This window comes from Mirounga leonina, unplaced genomic scaffold, assembly GCF_011800145.1.
Source record: "Mirounga leonina isolate KUSES-001 unplaced genomic scaffold, KU_Mleo_1.0 Mir_151, whole genome shotgun sequence".
Taxonomy (NCBI): Eukaryota; Metazoa; Chordata; class Mammalia; order Carnivora; family Phocidae; genus Mirounga; species Mirounga leonina.
This window is the reverse complement of record NW_023270377.1, coordinates 61,682,357-61,700,863: the sequence shown is the minus strand read 5'-3', so window position 1 is coordinate 61,700,863 and position 18,507 is coordinate 61,682,357. Positions and strand designations below refer to the sequence as shown.

Genomic DNA, 18,507 nt, shown 5'->3' with positions numbered 1-18,507 from the left:
ACTTGTCTGAAAAATGCAGATATTAATAACTAGTTCATATATTTGTTGTTTTAGGTGACGTTATGAAGGAAAATCCCTAACTAGATGCCTGGCATGGCTACATAAAAAAATAGTTAACATTCACAGAATATTTACCATGCTTTGGGTATTGTGTTAACTATTCCAGGCAGATGATCATTTAACATTCACAGAAATAATTTTCTCCCTACTTTACGGGTTATAAAACTTAGGCACAGACAGGTAAGAACATTGTGCAAAGACAAACAAGTACAAAGCAGTGAAGGTGAACTCTAAATCCAGGTGCGTCTTGTTTCTGAGACTTTGCCCTTGACCACTACTCTCCCCTGCCTTCCACAACAAGCGTGTGTCCTCCCCGTTTCCCCTGTCTCCTGACAAATGCTAACCAGCCAAGGGAGACTTCTGACAGCCTGCTCTGCCCTCGTGGAGAGACAGTGCTCAGTGAAGGGTACGATGGGTAAATCTGTATGAGAAAGAGGCCATAAACTGCCTCCAAGCCACTGTCTCCCACAAAATGAGGACGTGCTCAGCAAAGATTCGTGGAACAAATGAATCTCTCAGGGACACACGAGCTTTGCTTTTCGTTCAGTAATTTCTACATGCTTATGGATTACACTACCCAGGCTAGAACCAGGCTAAGACAGGAGGTTTTGTGAAAAAGAACAAAGGAAAAAGCCCACCACAAACAGCACAAAATTTATAAACATAATCACAAAGAAAAGTAATTTCCCAGTGGTATTTAAAAGAAGGGGAAAAGGTGAAAAGTTTGCTTCCTAAAATTTCATTTCCTTGTGTTAATTTTCTCTGTGATTGACCCCCAAGAGGCTCTTGGTGGATGGAAAAATGCAGAGTCAATATTGTACTAAGTTCAAACTTGGCTCTGGAAAAGTGAGAAGCACGAAGGCAGATGCAACTCACCCCACCACGCACAGTATATGCTGCCAAGTAATGCAATCATGATAATGACCATAATAATGGCCGCAGTTTTCTTTGGATGGCTATTATGTGTATTCTTTCATTTTAATGTTATTTTGTGCATTTTGCCGATGACCGAGTCTCAAAAAAGATAAGCGACTGTAACAGAGTTAGTAAGTGGCAGAGTTTGAGTTCAAAGCTGTACCTGCTCCAAATCTCAGGATTGTTTCCCACCTTGCTACACCGATGCTCAGTGTAGTCGTGCTTTAAGTGCAATAAGTTTCATGGCGTCTTTTGCACTGGATAATATAATACTTTCCAACACTAAAGAGTATGCTGATGACAGATATTTATTTTGCTTAAAAGACAGAGGCAATCCCGGGGCACCAGGAAATGACCCGTGTTGCCTTTGACCCTCTCCTTGAGCCATAATCATAACACTTTCGGGCCATTCTACCTCTACCCATCCCCGTCTCCCATAGGGAAGGACTCTGACCTAGTCCTCACCTCTGGGAGGGACATGATGAAGTCATGCAGCTGTGCCCGCTTTGCGGCCTCTATGACTTTTTCCTTGGGGATTTCTTTGGTGTTGTCTCCATACTTGATATTGTCCATGATGCTACAGGCAAACAACACTGGCTCCTGGGAAACAATCCCGATGTTCGAGCGGAGAAACTGGACATTGACTTTTTTGCTGTCATGTCCGTCTATCATCTGCCAATAGAGGGGACCAGCAGAGCATTAAGTTTTAGAATTCCAGCAGCGAGGAAAGTTCATATTCTAGAGGTAGTATTATACAAGACATTTGCTTTGCTTATGAGATAAAAATCCCAGGAATCTTATAAAGAAGTTATGTTGCTTTTGACCTCTGGAGGGAGTGTGTGTCAAGAGTGGTGCCAAGTTATGATCAGACTATGGTTTTGGTTGTTTCCCAAACTCTAGCCTTACAGGCAGTACAAACCAGAAAGGCACTCGGGACAGTATTTTGTTAAAAAAAAATTTCCCTTTATACGTTGGTGCAGCACATCCTCTACAAGTATGAAGAATTACTCAATTTTGAGACTCCACATGTTATGAAACAGGCTCTTCTGGGGGCGCCTGGGTGGCTCAGTCATTAAGCGTCTGCCTTCGGCTCAGGTCATGATCCCAGGGTCCTGGGATGCAGCCCCACGTCGGGCTCCCTGCTCAGCGGGGAACCTGCTTCTCCCTCTCTCTCTGCCGCTCCCCCTGCTTGTGCTCTCTCTCTATCTCTCTGTCAAATAAATAAATTTTAAAAATCTTAAAAAAAAAAAAAGGCTCTTCTATGTAAAACCATTGGACAGTATAAGAATTAAAGCTGTTTCCTTGATTTTACTGACACTAACATAATAGACCCAAGTAAGAAACGAGTATATTTATTCACTTAGTCAGTCAACAAACATATATTGAATTTCCTGCCACAAGGGCACCAAACTAGGCAGTCTTTTGGCTGCTATATAATGAAAAAATAATCTCTGTGTTCTTGTTGTTCGTGGGCTAGACCCTTGAGTACAGGAACTCAAATATCTACCATTTGAGCTGTTTCACTTAAAATCCTTAAGATAGTAAAGGTACGGTATGTCTAACATACCACTATAAAGTGTTTGGCCTTCTGATTTCAGAAAAAGATTATGTTAAATGCTGTGAACATATGATATTTTAGATAAATACTCAACAATGGAAAAAGCAAACACCAGTGGGAAAAAATGTAGGGCATTCCTCAGCAATTAGCCCTGGCTCATCTTCCTCTGCTTATTTTCCATAGTACTTATATATTGCAAAGCACAATCTGATACCTAATTAAGTACTGGAGCTGTTTGCTAATTATTGTACATGAGATAGTATCGTAAGCTCCTAAAAGACAGAAGACATGCTTCACGTTCCTTAGACTCTCCCACGGGGCCTAACACAGTACTGCATATCACAGGAATTAAATGTTGAAAACATTGAAAGTTGCATTTGGTAGCTTCCTTAAAAGCAAAGACAATTTTTAAAAATTGCATAAAAGGTGGTATCTTTCCCCTTGAAAAAAGTTCGCAGAAATGTTTTACAGTGATACAATAAAATATATTGTATTTATGAGATGTAAGGAATCATGCTGATTTCTTCATGGGCATTGCTTCCTACCTATGACCAGAACAGGCACTGAGCACATTGAGAGAAATATACTTAATGTATATGTTAATGTTGGAAAGGTCAAACGTGAAGGATTTGGATCCCTGTATGTCTCATAGCTCACAGTCTACCTGGGGTGATAGATGGGATGATCTGACATTTTGGGAAACTGGACCCTCTCCTTTGCAGAGATCAGACCCCAGTGCAATGTGCTTTCTAGGTTCCTCAATCACTATGTACTTTTAAACACATTAAAATCTTTATACCTAAAATTAATTAAAAAGTGATTATAAATTATATATAATCAACTCTTACTCCTTATTTGCATAATTTCCTGGATTCTACCACTATCTGTTCACTTGTTTCTTTGTTTTGCTTTATGCAGGGGACTCTTTAGTTGCCTCCTTCGAGTTTCTCTCAGCATTTCTCCTCATAATGTGACCTGTCCTCATTGCAATGAAGATCATACCACCCAGGGAACTCAAAAAGGCCTTTTTTCTCCCAAAATATCAGAATTCAGCACTCTATCAACTGGGGAGCAGAATAAAACATTTTCAGACCTATGCCTCTGAATCATTTCTTAGAAAACTACTAGTGGATGCACTCCAACAAAATGAAAGTGAAACCCAAGAAAGAGGAAGATACGGGAATTAGGAAATGATGGATCTAATCCCAAGAAAACAGGCAGGAAACTCACAGGGTGACAAGTGTTCGGCAGCCACAGGTTGTAATTAGTCCAGGCAGTGACAGGCATGAGAGAAAAAAGCTGGTCCTTCAGAAAAGGTAGCAGGATAGAGACATGGGAAGAATACAAACATTTTATAAAGGCAGAGGGTGCAAGAAAAAAGAAAGCCTTTCAGAAAACGATCAAGAAAGAAAATGTAATGCTGATGTATCTCACCACTTGACTATGGGATGAACAATATTTACATAATCACAACAAAAGTCGTCAGTTGATTTTTAACTTTTAGAGTCAGCCTAGAGTGAAAGCGTGAAAGATAATAAATGCTTTAAACAGAATGTTAGTGTTCTGCATTTTGATAATATAAAAGTACAGTTATTAGGACTGGAGAAATAAAAGGAGGGAGGAAGGGGTGAAAATAAACATAGGATTGCTACTATCCTCATATCAAAAAAAATGAGAATTCAAGAGATACTATCTGTAGGTGGTGGAAAAGAAGCAGAATTATATTAATTAAATTTATAAGCAGAGAAACCGTTTAAAGTGATATATCTATATTGGGAGGAGGTGCGTAAAAAGAGGGAGAGTGGGAAGGGTAAGCTAAATTTCCATCTCTTGAGAGTAAGTCAACAGAGAGTCTGAATCTGTTAAATCGTGAAACAGCTGCGTAATCATATTCTGTAGAGACGTTGAGGTAATCATTGAAAGATCTAAAAACATCGTGTAGTTAAAAATAGCTGTCTTTACAGAGAAATGGGAAGTGGTGGAAAGGGTAGAATAAGAGGTTGCTTTTTATTACAAATCTTTCCTATTTTATTTTGTATTCCTCTGCATATATTATTTGGAAAGAAAGACAAGAAAAAGGGCAGAAAAGAGGAAGAAATGCTCTGGAAAAGGAGAAACAAAGCAGTTCACCAATTTTTCAAATCTCCTTGCCAAAGCTTTGTTGGCACATAACTACCAATTTGAGTTCTTTATGTCATATAGACATAAGCTTCTCGAACCAGGATTGTGTCAGGTTTTTCGTACTCAACCTCCCCCCCAACTTATTTATCATTGCGTTACTTATCACCCCGTCAGTTTTTCCCTTCGCGCTCACTAGTTTCCTGATTAGTTTGCACTTTCTGCTCCATTTACAGGTAAGTGAACACTTCTGTTAAACACACTCATCTCCAGCTTTGCCGTGCGCCCAGTTTGCTTTGTCTAACTAGCCAGCAGGCCATCTGGAACTGGGAAGAATATGATGTTAGAAAGTGTGAGGTAGAATCAGGTCAACCAGCAAATGACTGGAACTGGAAAATATCCACAGGGCTAAGTGTCCGAGGCAAGCACTTTAGAGTGAATCCGGCAAGGCGGGATCTTGAAACCATTTTGAAGGGGTTGGAGATATTCTGCAGAAAGTACAATTCTCTAAGGCATTTGCATTGCTTACCACCTTCCCTTGGTCAGGATCATAGAAACGCTCCAGCAGCTGAATACTCGTGCTCTTGCCACATCCACTGCTTCCAACAAAGGCCAGCGTTTGACCTGGACGAACCGATACTGAGAGACCGTTCAGAACTTGTATATCAGGTCGAGAAGGGTATGTAAATTTACAGTCAACAAAATCAATCTGGCCCTGGAAGTTGTCCTGTGGATGGGAAGATGGGACTTACATAGGTTCCTACTAGAATCCAGAATACTGAAAATGCACCTAATCTGAGTTTTAAGTCCTTGCTTAAGGTACCTTCAACAGCACGCAGCCATAGTGCAAAGTCTAAAGACAGCCACTTGATGAAATGCCATTCTGTTCCCTATTCTGGCAGGTAGAGAATAAAGGGAGGTTTGAGCAGTGAAATGAAAGATATGTGACCTCTCATTCCCATCCTAACCTAAAGGGATTTCCTCGTCATCCTTTCTTGGACATTCTGAGTGGAAAAGAACAAATAGAAGATATGATTCCATCACAGAAGCCAGGAACTGTCCAAACCCCTAGAGTTCTGCTCCCCCTGAAGATTTCTAATACTAGCATTATGCTTCAAATGACTCATAAAGTTACTTGCACCTTGTATTGCAAAGGTAGATACCTTCAGTTGGACTATCTGAATTATGAATTCCAGAAAGGGATAGAATTTAATAACAACAGGAGGAACAGGTCACTTGACCAATTTACAAAGATTTCTGAATTTTGTTCAGCTTTACTAGGCTTTAGTTTTGTTTTGTTCTCTTGAAAACACTGGAATATTAAAAAAAATAGGCAGGGAAGATTAAAAAACATCTGTGAGGACTATCAGAAGAAAAGATATTTTGTTGAGATCAAATTAGTGTTCTGGGGGTCCACACGAGCTAAAACTTGAGCCTAGATAAACATGAATTGAATCAATATTATTGGACAGGAAGAACTGGTGTTTCTACATCCCATACTAGAACATTGGTAGAAAACATGGTGGTTGGGTAGGTCTCAAAAGATATCCAGCTTCATTCATTCTGGAACTAAGTGTGTTTTATATTACACAGAGTTTAGCATTTACTGGATATCATTGCCTTATTCAAATGCCAGCTTTATGAATAATTTTAATGCTAATTTACTTCATTCCTTTACATTTATAAATCTACTGTCTGTGCATTCTGAGTGCATATGAATGAACCCATAAACTGCAGGAACTGAAAAACTAAGTGGTATCTTCTGACCAGCTCCAAAGGCTGTTCTGCACACACACACACCCATAAGCACAGTGCCCCCCCAACTCCCTCCTTATCCCCCTCAGTACTTACCCACTTTTCACCTGCACTACTGTACACCTTGACTGGGGGGTGTCGGTCCAGCAGTTGAAAAAAGCGTGCAGCTGATATCTTGGCTTTGGCATAACTAGGGGTGTAAGAGGAGGCTCTTCCAAGAGCTGTTGCACTCAGTACAACTGAAGAGATCACCCTGCAATAGACCAGACACCCGGGTAAAGAAGGAGTGTGGGGTGGTTGGTATGACAGCCTAAGAGGAAGGTATGGGGGGGTCCGGCCCTGGTTCTGCTAGGAAAGAACGGAGCAGCCTTGAGCAGGTTGCCTTAGACTTGTCTGGGAATGGGGGCTTGGAGAGACTAGCAGTTTGCAATGAGTTCTATGTAAAAATGGTGAGGGGAGAATCGCACAAGGGGTGTTCACACCTCCAAACCCTGCTTTAGCTACTATAGCCTCTTTTTCAAAAACTTGTTTGGGAAAAAAAAAAAGACTTCTTAAAAAAAAAAAAAAAAAGGAGGGAAGGGGTTTGAAAGATCACCAGATTGGGTTGAGTTCTTACAAAGCTAACATTCTTTGAATCTATGGTAAGTTTTGAAAAAGACAATGATTAGTGATATAAGCATCCTTCTGTACCAAGCATGCGTGTCATTCATGCTTCAGACACCATGGGAAAGATACAATTGTCTGTTTGCTTCTAAAACTTTTAACTATATTCACTGGGTGCATAATTAATGAGCAAATGGGTGAGTGAATACATGAGTGATTAATATGGTGACAGACAGCTCCCGTGCTGTAGAGATGAAGATTCGAGGGGCATCCTCTGGTTGACCACCTGCATCACCATGCACAGAGGGCCTGCCTCAGTGGTGGTGGAGGGCAGTGTGTTTGTGTGTTTTACTGCTCAGTTCATAAGCAAGGAATTCTTTTAGGCCAGATTTGCAAACCCAAACATCTCTAGGAGCCCAGCCCAAAACTTAAAGCAATGAAAAGCACCTGGAATAAAATGAGAAATGGTGGAAGGTGTTCCTTTTCACCTTCTACCTTTCACCAGTTTTTTAAGAGAAGCCAGAAGTTGGGAATTTTCTATAGTTTCCCAATTTTTACATGTTGGCAAATAATTCTTCAAATATCTCACAGAAACTAACAAGTCAACAGTTTGTGATTTCTGATTTGGGGGTTCACAGCTCTCAATATGCCAAAATTTAGAAAAGAGGCTTTCCTGATTAGGGTGGGTCGAGCAGGGCAGGAGAAAATTTTCTTCTATATTTCTAGAAGAAATCTAGAAGGCAAGAAGACTCATAGCTTGAGAATGACCCCAAAAGAACAAATTTCTGTTGGGACCACTTTTCCTAATGTCCTCCCAAGGCCTTCCCAGACAACCTCTCTCTCATCCCTCTAACATCTCCCACCCCACCACATTATAGCCATATACACCCACCCCCAGTCCCTTGGTACCCTGACATCCTTTGGCTCTCACCTCTAGAAATATGAGAAACTAATCTTATCAGAAGAGCAGATGCAGACTATAAGAAAGGAACATAATTCCCCTGTCCTGGCCTTTGCTGTCTCTACCTGGGAGGATTAAGGGGGAAACATGCCCTTCTTGCAAGAAGTAGAGTTCAGATAAGATGGTTCAAAGAACTCTCTGATTCAAGGCCTCTAGATTTTCTTAGCGTTAACCAGTATGACAGACTGTGTAAATGGTTCATTTATCCTATTACTCTGAACAAATCCCTTGGCAATATGACTTTTTTACTCCTCTGTGATACTGTGATTTATAGTAAGAAACATCTATGTGGTCTTTGGCTCCCATTCCTGGCACAGAGCTCTTAAATCCTTGGAAGTTCCTAAATTTGGAGAGCGATCAAGGTGTCTTTGGTTATGTTAATGAGGTGACTTTGGAAGGCCGCTAGTTGCCAAGGGAAGTAACCACACAACTAGAGAGGTGGAAATTTCAGTCCTATCCCTGCCCCCGACCTCTGGAAAGGTAGGGTGTCTGAAGGGTCTAAGGAAGGTGATATGGGCAGTCTTGGCAGGACGGAGCCCTTAACCTGTGGGATCCGACGCTATCTCCTGGTAGATGGTGTCAGAATTAAGTTGGGATCCATCAGGGTTCAGAAGTGTGTGTGTGACAGCAGTGTGACCGTAAAGGAGAAACACACTCAGGTCCTCTCATTAAAAGGTAGATTCCATTCTCTTTTCTTTAAATCTGGGCTTGGTTGTATGACTTTCCTCGGCCAAAGAGATCTTTGAAAATGTGATACCCACAGGGACTCGAAACGTGCTTTCCCACTGCACAACGGGGCTTGCTCTCTTTTGTTGTGCTTGGAATACTGAGACCGTGATATGAAGAAAGGCATGCAGAAGCCTGACTGAATCAGTCTAGTCCAGAACAACCACCCTGACAACCCACAGAATCTTGACAAATCATAAATCCAACTGTTTAAGACACCAAGGTTGGTGTGGTTTGTCAAGCAGCAAAGCCTACCTTACAGAGCCAGGCTATTCCTCCCTAGAGTGCTGGTCTTTTATGACCTTGGCCTGATAGTCCTCACCTGAACACATAGGTGAAATGGAGCCCTTCGTTGGGGATTAAGTAACCTCCGTATCTGTAGGAAGCAGAATTAGCAACAAACACTATGCACTGGGAAAAACCAAAGCATAATCCATAAACATTCGCTTTTCGAAAGGCGGTCTTGAATGGCTTCTCCAGCTCAACCTCAAATGCTTCAATAAACTGCCTCTCCTTTCCAATCCCAGCAACAGTGCGGATATTACTGAGAGCTTCATTCGTAATCTGAAAAGTGAAAAAGAGTCTTAGGAACAAAAGAGCAGAAATAACTACTCTCATGACATTTCAGCTGCCACATGGACTCGATCTGGTGCAAATGGCAGAAGATGGTATGAATCTGCGGCGGAAGCATCATCTGGGAACACAAAGAAGTTGTCTGAGGTCAGCTTACCTGGATCATGAGTTGGCTAACCTCAAGTTCTACTTAATACTAACATGGCTTTTTTGCCTCCACTTGTTGTAGAAGAGAAAAGGGGAAAGATGTACCCACACTGATCCTTGAAAGCTTTTAGCTCTTTTGTGAATTTATTTGAAATGTCTAAAACGATATCTTTAGATGTCTTCCAGCACAAAAGATACTGAACAATGTAAGTTCAAAATACGATTCTATTTTCTTAAAAAATTAATCTGACCGGGGCACCTGGGTTGCTCAGTCGTTAAGCGTCTGCCTTCAGCTCAGGTCATGGTCCCAGGGTCCTGGGATCGAGCCCCGCATCGGGCTCCCTGCTCGGCGGGGAGCCTGCGTCTCCCTCTCCCACTCCCCCTGCTTTTGTTCCCTCTCTCGCTGTGTCTCTCTCTGTCAAATAAATAAATAAAATTTTTAAAAAAATTAATCTGACCAAATATTATATAAGTATAAAGTTGATCTTTAGTCTATACTATGAATTTGTATTTGTTTCAGCCCGTACACTAGGGTAAATCATCACTGTTTCTGAATTGGCATTTCCTATCCTAAAATAGCAGAGGTGGGCCACTCTGTCCCATTGGTATATGAAATCTTCTTGGCTTCTGTCTACTTGGGTGATGTTCACATTTCCTCCCTTAAGAGACAAAGCCTAGATAACAGTAAATTTGTTAAAAGAGTAAAGGTGTGTATATGTGTGTGCATGATTTCTTATATCTGATAAATGTTTATGCCACCATCTCCTCATTTACCCGATAACCAGATATTCATTAGGACACACTTTTAAAAGTGCATCACTGAAAACTAAGAGTAATCGAGACCTAAACTGAATGTCATAGTTCCATTTGGGAAAGACATTTGTTGTAAGTCTAGCAGACACTAAAGTGTGAAAATTAAAAGTGTGTGCCATTCAAAAGAAGATAGCACCTCTCTCTGTGGGCAGCATGACCTGCGGAAACCATTTAGCTAAGAAACCAAGCAAACAGAAAACTGAAGTCTCCACTCTTGTGAATGAGAATACACCGAATCGGGAGGTGGAGAAAATAACCATTGGAGAGGAAATTGAATATGTAACCCACTCTGTTTGCCCCGCTGTTTCTCTACACCTGCTCACACTCACCGCATCAGAGCTTTATTGCCACAGCTTAAAAAAGGCTAGTGGGAGGCTTCCAAGGATGAACGTTTGTAGGCTAACAGCTTCCTTAAGTCTATCTGTACTACTCATCCTTAAGGGTTTGTCTGACAGCCACTGAGCTGTAAGCAGTTTGAAAATTGGGTCTGTAAGATTACCTGGCCGGCGATCTCCAGAGCCTCCTTGTCTTGAGAGGCAAATCCTGTCAACATTCTGGTCTGTATGGCTCCCGATAAAGCCAAGAAGGGAAAGAAGCACATTATGACCAGGCTTAGCTTCCAGCTAAAGAAGAAGGCAATGATCATGGCCACAGTGATGTTAGTGAAGGAACTGACCATCATTCCGATTTGAGAGCCGGCTGCCTGCAAACCAAAAGCAATCAACCGATCTGAGACACACAGTCTCTTTTACCAAATATCACTATGTGAAAAGGCAATTTTATACAAAAAAAAAAGAAATTATTCTGATAAAATGTGCATAACATGATGTTTCTCATTTTAGCCGTTCATAAATATAAAATTCTGTGGCATTAAATATATTGTGTTGTGTAACCATCACCATCATCTATGCCTAAAATCTTTTTATCATCTACAACAAGAACTCTGTACCCATTAAATAATAACCCCTCCTCTCCCTCTCCCTAGCCCCTGACAACCTCTATTCTACTTTCTGTCTCTATAAATTTGCCTCTTCTGAGTATCTAAGTGGAATCGTACAATAGCCTTCTGTGTCTAGCTTATTTTACTAAGCATAACATTTTCAAGGTCCATCCATGTTGTAGCACATATCAGAATTCCATTCCTTGAAAAGCTGAATAATATTTCTTTATATGTATGTACCACACTGCGTTTATCCATTCATCTGTTGATGGACGCTTGCATTGTTTCACCTTTTGACCATGTGAATAATGCTGCTATGAGCATTGATGTACAAATACCTGTTTGTGTCCCTGCTTTCCTTCTTTTGGATATATGCCTAGGAGTGGAATTACTGGGTCATTCGGTAGTTCTATGTTTAAAAAGATTTTTTAAAATAATGAGCTCCCTAATGCACTTGAAGACTGGATTAAGAAAAGTCCATTTTATTCACAGCTTTGTGGAAGCTCATCTATTGACTAATTCATTTCATGGGAGTCAGAGTTAGAGCGGTCAGTATGAGACTAATTCAGCCCTGTAAAATGGTTACAGTGGTAAATTTTATGTTTTGTATAATACAGCATGCATGTATATCAGGTGACTAGGGATTTGGTCTGCTTGAAAATACCCAGGCCTTGGTCTTATGGTAATATTTCTGATTATTCGGTGAAGACTGATGCTTGTTCTTTAATTATAGTTTTGAAATTTGTACAAGACTATTATAAGAGCCCACTTTGATTCTCATTGAAGTTAACCTGCTCATTGGTACAAAATCACATGCTGACTTAATAACTAGCTGTTCAGTCAACACAAAATGGAGAAAACGGATTCATTCTCAATATAGGTGGAGAATGGACACGGGTGGTAATTACTATTTATAAGCAAAATTATTTGATGGTTCCAACTCTTCTTTCAGTTGCAACTGTGCAGATGTGACCAAAGGTTAGTGTCTTCTGTGTAGGAAAGACTTGCCTGGGTACAATTGCAAGATTTTTGTCAGTATTGTAGAAACTTCAGCATTATTTAAAAAATAAAGAAGGCAAAACAATCACAGGTAAACTATTAGGTAACCATAGGTACTAAGAAAGTGCTATGCAAGAATAATTTGCATCTTCATACTGTATTGAAGACGCAAATGGAATACGAACTCTCTGGTCCCAAGAATTCCCATATATTGGTTATAACTTCCTTGAAGACAGGAAAGAAAAGCTAAACTAAGAATTTATTTGTACACCTATATTTATACCAGCATTATCCACAATAGCCAACGGGTGGAAGCAGCCCAAGTGCCCACTGATAGAAGAATGGACAAACAGAATGTGGTCTATACAAATAATGGTATATTATCCAAGCCTTTAAATAGAAATGAAATTCTGACACATGTTACAATATGGTTGAACCTTGAGGACACTAAGCCAAGTGAAATACACCAGTCATGAAAGGACAAATATTATATGATTCTGCTTATATGAGGTTCCTGGAATAGTCAAATTCATAAAGCCAGCATGGAATTGTGGTTATCAGGGGTTGGGGGGGATGGGAAATTAATATTTAATGGGTACAGAGCTTCTATTTGGGATGATAAAAAGTTCTAGATATGGAGAGTGGTGATGGTTGCATAACAATGTGAATATACTTAATGCCACTGAATTGTACACTTAAAAATGGTTACAATGGTAAATTTTATGTTTTGTATATTTTACCACAGTTAAAAAGAACAAAAGAATTTCTAGTTGGCAAGGACAGTCAGGCATTATAGAGAATTTGGAAAATAGCTGCATAGTTCTTTGGAATTTCATCATTTTGTTTTCTTTCACATTTTATTCAATCAATATTTTTTAAAAATTTAAAAAGTAATGCAGCTCAAGACATGTGAAATATATATACATGCATAACAATAAACATTTTCACAAAAAAGGGATCAGTCTAGATATTATTTTGTACTTCGATTTTTTTCACTTGGTGTAACGTAACCATCCCTCCAAATCATTACATTAATACCTTTAAAAATAGCTGCCTACTTTTCCTTAGTATGGATATATTCACTCAACTATTTTCTTATTGGTGGATATTCAGGTAGTTTCCAGGGGATTTTATTAATTTTTTTGATCAATATAAACATACATTTGAATGCACATTGTCACAAAATAGGAGAGAATTTACTCATATGAATTCTAGTCAGAGGATTTGCATGCCTGATTATTCTCTAAAAAATGTTGGAAGAATTCAAACTGTAACCAATATCTTATGAGACTGTCAGTTTCTCCTCATCCTCACAAATACAGGAAGTTGTCATTCATGATAGTTTTTATTGAATTGGTAGGTGGAAAATGGTGTTTCATTGTTTTATTAGTATTTTTCTATTAATAAGGTTATACAATTCTTCATTTGTTAATTGTCCCATTGCATTTCTTTTTTTGTTGCTTGTCCATATACCTTTTTTTAACCTTTATTATTTGGTTTATTTTTATTCTCTAACCAATTTTAGGAACACTACACATGTTAGACTTATTAGGTATATTAATCCTTGTCACAAATATTTTCATAATCTATCATTTGTTTATACAAAGTTTTAAGTTTTTATGTAGTCTGACAAGTCTACTTTATGTATTTTTGTCTTACTTACGAGAATCTCCTCTACTTCCCCTTAGCACTCTACTCAAGTGTTTGAAACTTCTAGTATTGAAATAAAATGAGAAAATAAAATAGTTGGTATAAGAATTGAAAAAGAAAAAAAGAGATATAATTATCTTTCTTTGCATATAATTTGATTATATACCTAGAAATTCAAAAGACTATATTAAATTTTTAAAAAATTAGTTAATAAGAAAACTTTAAAAAGTGGATGGCAGGGTGCCTGGGTGGCTCATTTGGTTAAGCGACTGCCTTCAGCTCAGGTCATGATCCTGGAGTCCCGGGATCAAACCCCACATCAGGCTCCCTGTTCGGCGGGGAGCCTGCTTCTCCTTCTGACCCTACCCCCTCTCATGCTCTCTCTCTCTCAAATAAATAAAGAAAGAAATCTAAAAAAAAATGGACGGCAGTAAGATAAATATACAAAAACTAATAGCTAAAATCTCAATCTATGACATTCATTCAAAATTGTGAAAAAAACACATAAGAAAAAATGAACAAGATAGAGTGATATTTAATGTATCTGTGTATATATACTATGCATAGCATATAGCATATCATGTAGTTATAAATCTTACTAAAAACTAAAGATTCTTATTTATGTCTCTCCTGGGAACTGTTAGCATCCCCACAACAGCAATCTTTGTGTGGGGGGGGGGGGGGGGGGGGGGGGGGGGGTTGCTGCATGGATGTATTCAATGGGAATTAAAATAAAATTTTTGAAGAAGCCAAGATGATTTTAAAGTACATTAGAATAAGTAATGTCCAGGAATAAATAAAAGAATTTTGAAGAGGAAAAATTATTGTGCAAGGATCTACCTTACCAGATAATAAACACTTATCATAAAGTTATATAACTAAAACAGTAAGGTCCTGGCACAGAATAAATCAAACTGATCAGTGGAAGAGAATAGAGAATCCCCATAGCTCCAAGTATCCATGGGAAGGTGATAGTCACAAAGGGCAGGAGGATTTCAAATAGCTGGAAAATGAAATCTACATTAAATTTTGGTGGGGGAATATTTTCTGTTCAGTTTGAAGGAAAAAAAAAGCCAGATTTCTACTTTACACCAATATTAAAATAAATTTGACCCAGGTTAGCAATCTCATTTAAAAAAAAAAAAAGTTTAACAAAAATATTAGAGGAACTCTTAGAAACTTTTCATTTTTTTAAAGAATAAGTAAAATTTTTGTAAGATGGTTAGATGCTACTCTATGAATTCAAGTGAGAGTGAATAACCTTAAAAAGCCCCTTGCAGATTGAAGGATGCAAAAATAGAAGAGATAAGGTGATGGCTTATTTATCTGACCTAAGCTCAAGAGTCAGGTAAACTGGACACTAGAATACTCAGATGGTAAAAGTGAAATTGCTACAAGCTTCCTTCAAGCAGTAAGACAATGCACATTAAAACCCTTCAAAATGATTATACATTCTGATCCAATGATTATATTTTGAGAACAAAAAAATAACAATCAAGGATATGCCAAGCTTGATGTAAAATGACATAAGTTGCTTATAAGGGAGAAAAACAGGCATTTAAATAAGGAATTCTTAAACGATGACACATTAAGATGATGAATTATACAGCCATCAAAAATCTACTCTAGAAGAATATATAATAACGAAAATATGCCCACATCAGATTGTTGTAGGGGAAAACCAGAAAGATTACAAAACAATATGTACAGTGTGACCCAAAGTCTGTGGGAAACACATTTATACCTAGAAAAAAGCTCTGAGGAAGAGGATCCCATGCTCCTCTGAAAGTCTCTCACACCATTGTCCATATTTCTGGTTGAACTGGCTTGGAGTCAAGACATACATAACTCAGTTTTTCAATCTGGGCATGGGGGGTGGAGGGGGGTTCTTCCAAGAACCTCACAAACTGTGGTTTTCCTTTTTCCTCTTCCTTCCTTCCTTCCTTCCTTCCTCTCTCTCTTTTTCTTTTTATTCCCACAGAAAGTGAGAATGTGCTGACTGCACATTTGACTCTCGTCACTTTAATACAAACCCCTGGTTTTCTAAAAGCATTGCCTCACCTTACAATGGATGAGTCACCTGAACAAGGCTGCAGGTTCTGGGTTTCAGAAACCACAGCTCTGTCTCTATGAATGCCTCGGGATTCTAGACAGCAATCATTTATTTCTTTTCTTCAGTTTTCTGACTAGCGTTTACAGAGGCAACTCAGAAGATCTCTTTTCCTACGACTCCCTGCACGTTGGGCACTGGGTAAGGAGATTTTGCTTCCACCTCTGGGAGGCGTCATTAAGTCTTATAGAATCTGAGCCTCTGGGCCTGAAAATGATCTGAGAAATGAGTCTCAGGAAAGCTCTCAGTTGCTAGACTCCCAGGAAATCTAAAACCCTGACAGATTTGGACTTGTGGCACTGAGTCTGGACATGGCCTGGGAGAGACTGCTGTTTGTCAGCATTGGAAATGGTGGGAAATGTGGCTCTGAGACATCTCAATCCCATGAGTTCCTATTTCATGGGAAACATATAGGTGATTATCAGAATGCTCAAAGGAAAGGAAGTTTACTCCAGTTGATAACACCCCTGGTTTTCCCCCAAAGCTTACCCCTTGAACTTGGGAGGCATCTGTAGCAAGCCTTGTTGTTAGTGCCCCAGGACTATTTCTGAGGTCATCAAACCAGCCAATGTCTTGCCCTAACATTGCTCTGAAACCATATTTACGTAGTCTTTTTGTAAGGAGTTCTCCAGATTTAGCAAAAGCATATCCCTGAAACATAAAGGAGTCTTTAGTGACATTTTAACATGAAATGGGAGGAAATAGCTAAATCACTTACTAAAAAATAAAATTCCTTACCTGCAGAAACTGAGTGCAAAAGGATACACAGCCCACTACTACAAAGAGCAGGCACACACCATTGATCTGTGACCTTTGTTCTTCTTTATCAGGAAGTGAAAAAGTCTTTGGAAGAAAGTAAGCAAAGATACTACTTTATTATTACAAACAATAGCAAAAGAAATAAAATATGTTTAAAAGAAATTTCTCTTAAGCATTGGGTTAAGAGAACATACTAGTAATTAAACCAAAGTTAGCTATGAATATGTGTACTTTAATTCCCCATGGGAAAGGAAACTTGGCAAATGAAAACCAATAGCAACAATTTGCAGAATTTTGGTCTTGTTTCTTAGCCTGATGTAGGTAATTGTGTTGGCTTTTCATTGATACGGATGAAAAACATGATTAAATATCTCAAGTCCTTTATGTAATAAGGCAAAGAAATAAGGAAGGGAAGATGGAAGGAAGAAAAGAAGGGAGGGAGGGAGGGAGGAAGGAAGGAAGGAAGGAAGGAAGATAGGAAGGAAGATGAGAATGTTATCCGGAATAAAGCACAGAGTATTATCATGATTTCTGTCCTTCTCAAATAATAGAAGCAATAAAGATGATTTTCCCACTCAGGTGCCCTACATGTTATTAGTTTCATATATATATAAGAATAATAGCATCATTAAAAAAGCAACCAGCTATCAAGTCATTAACTGGAGTTGGCTTAGGAGAAAAAACACTTTCCATCCATCTGAGGCTAAGGTTGTTGTTTCTAAATCAGGAGAAGTTGAAAACATCCCCCACCCCCCCCAAAACAACTATGGAAGTTGTGAATGGGGTTTTTTGAGTCCATAAGAAGGAGTAAACTATACTTCCTAAGTGTATTCTGAACTTGCAGACGTATGCTCAAGCAACTGACTGGGGACTCAGCTGTTGCAGTAAGACAAGAGGAGAATAGCTGCATATTCTAATGACATTGCCCCATAATGAAATGGATTCCAGGTACAACAAAATTCCTAACTTGGGCTAAGTAAGGGAACTCTGAGTTCAGAAAAAGTATGCATTAGACAGCCTTATTTATTGCTCTAAATTAATTTAAGTAACTAGAACAATACTAACAAGCAGCTGCTCAAAAGAAACCATTTATTCGATAAATACGTATTGAGTGCCTGCCACATACCAAATAAATCTCTTGAAAACAATGTATACTACTCCATTAACAAATCCTTTTTTGTAAAGCAAAGTAACATATTCAAATCACCACAAATTCCAAAGTGGAGGGAGGGGTTCTAGATTAATAAGATTTACTGTTTCAAGGACAGTTTCTAGGGTCTTCATAGTTCTTAATACAGATGGAAGTGGGTTCAGAAGTTTCCATGGTCATTCTTCCCAGCATAGAATAATTCATATGTTTACTTAACAGAGTTTACAAATTTAGGGATTTAAAGGCCTGTTTCATTTTGTTTTAAAAAATCACTATACAAATCCCCCAAACTGTGATGCCACAATTCCCATTGCTCCCTCATGTCACCTATTATAATCATGGACTATAGGACCATAGAAGTGCAGGTGAGTCAGCTTAACTCTTATTTTATAGATGGAAAACTAGAGCCCAAAATATCAATGAACTTCTAAGTTCATTTAGCTGGTGGTTATTATTAGATAAGGAAATGTCTATTTTTCTGATTCCAGTGGTTTTCTTCTTGGCAGGCTCTTTTGGCTCTTGGCATTACTCATCTTCTCAGTGTTAAACAAGTATTTGGCTAATATTAAATTCCCATGACTGTCCAGTTCAAGATTGGGCATCTGTCTCTCCATAACCTTTTTCACAAAATTCTACTCCATGAGTCCTTGGTATAACCTTGTTGAAATGC

General features: G+C 38.9%; 1 protein-coding gene across 1 annotated transcript in view; it reads right to left on the bottom strand.

The window, feature by feature from the left end:
* The window catches only part of ABCB11 (ATP binding cassette subfamily B member 11), a 78,963-nt gene that overhangs the window by 2,412 nt on the left and 58,044 nt on the right, over window positions 1-18,507 (bottom strand). The window contains exons 19-25 of the mRNA XM_035007830.1: window positions 16,667-16,771; window positions 16,418-16,579; window positions 10,729-10,932; window positions 9,019-9,260; window positions 6,503-6,659; window positions 5,181-5,378; window positions 1,441-1,647 (exon numbers count right to left, since the gene is read on the bottom strand). Of these exons, the coding sequence (XP_034863721.1) occupies window positions 1,441-1,647; window positions 5,181-5,378; window positions 6,503-6,659; window positions 9,019-9,260; window positions 10,729-10,932; window positions 16,418-16,579; window positions 16,667-16,771 (1,275 nt within the window). The remainder of the gene's footprint in view (window positions 1-1,440; window positions 1,648-5,180; window positions 5,379-6,502; window positions 6,660-9,018; window positions 9,261-10,728; window positions 10,933-16,417; window positions 16,580-16,666; window positions 16,772-18,507) is intronic.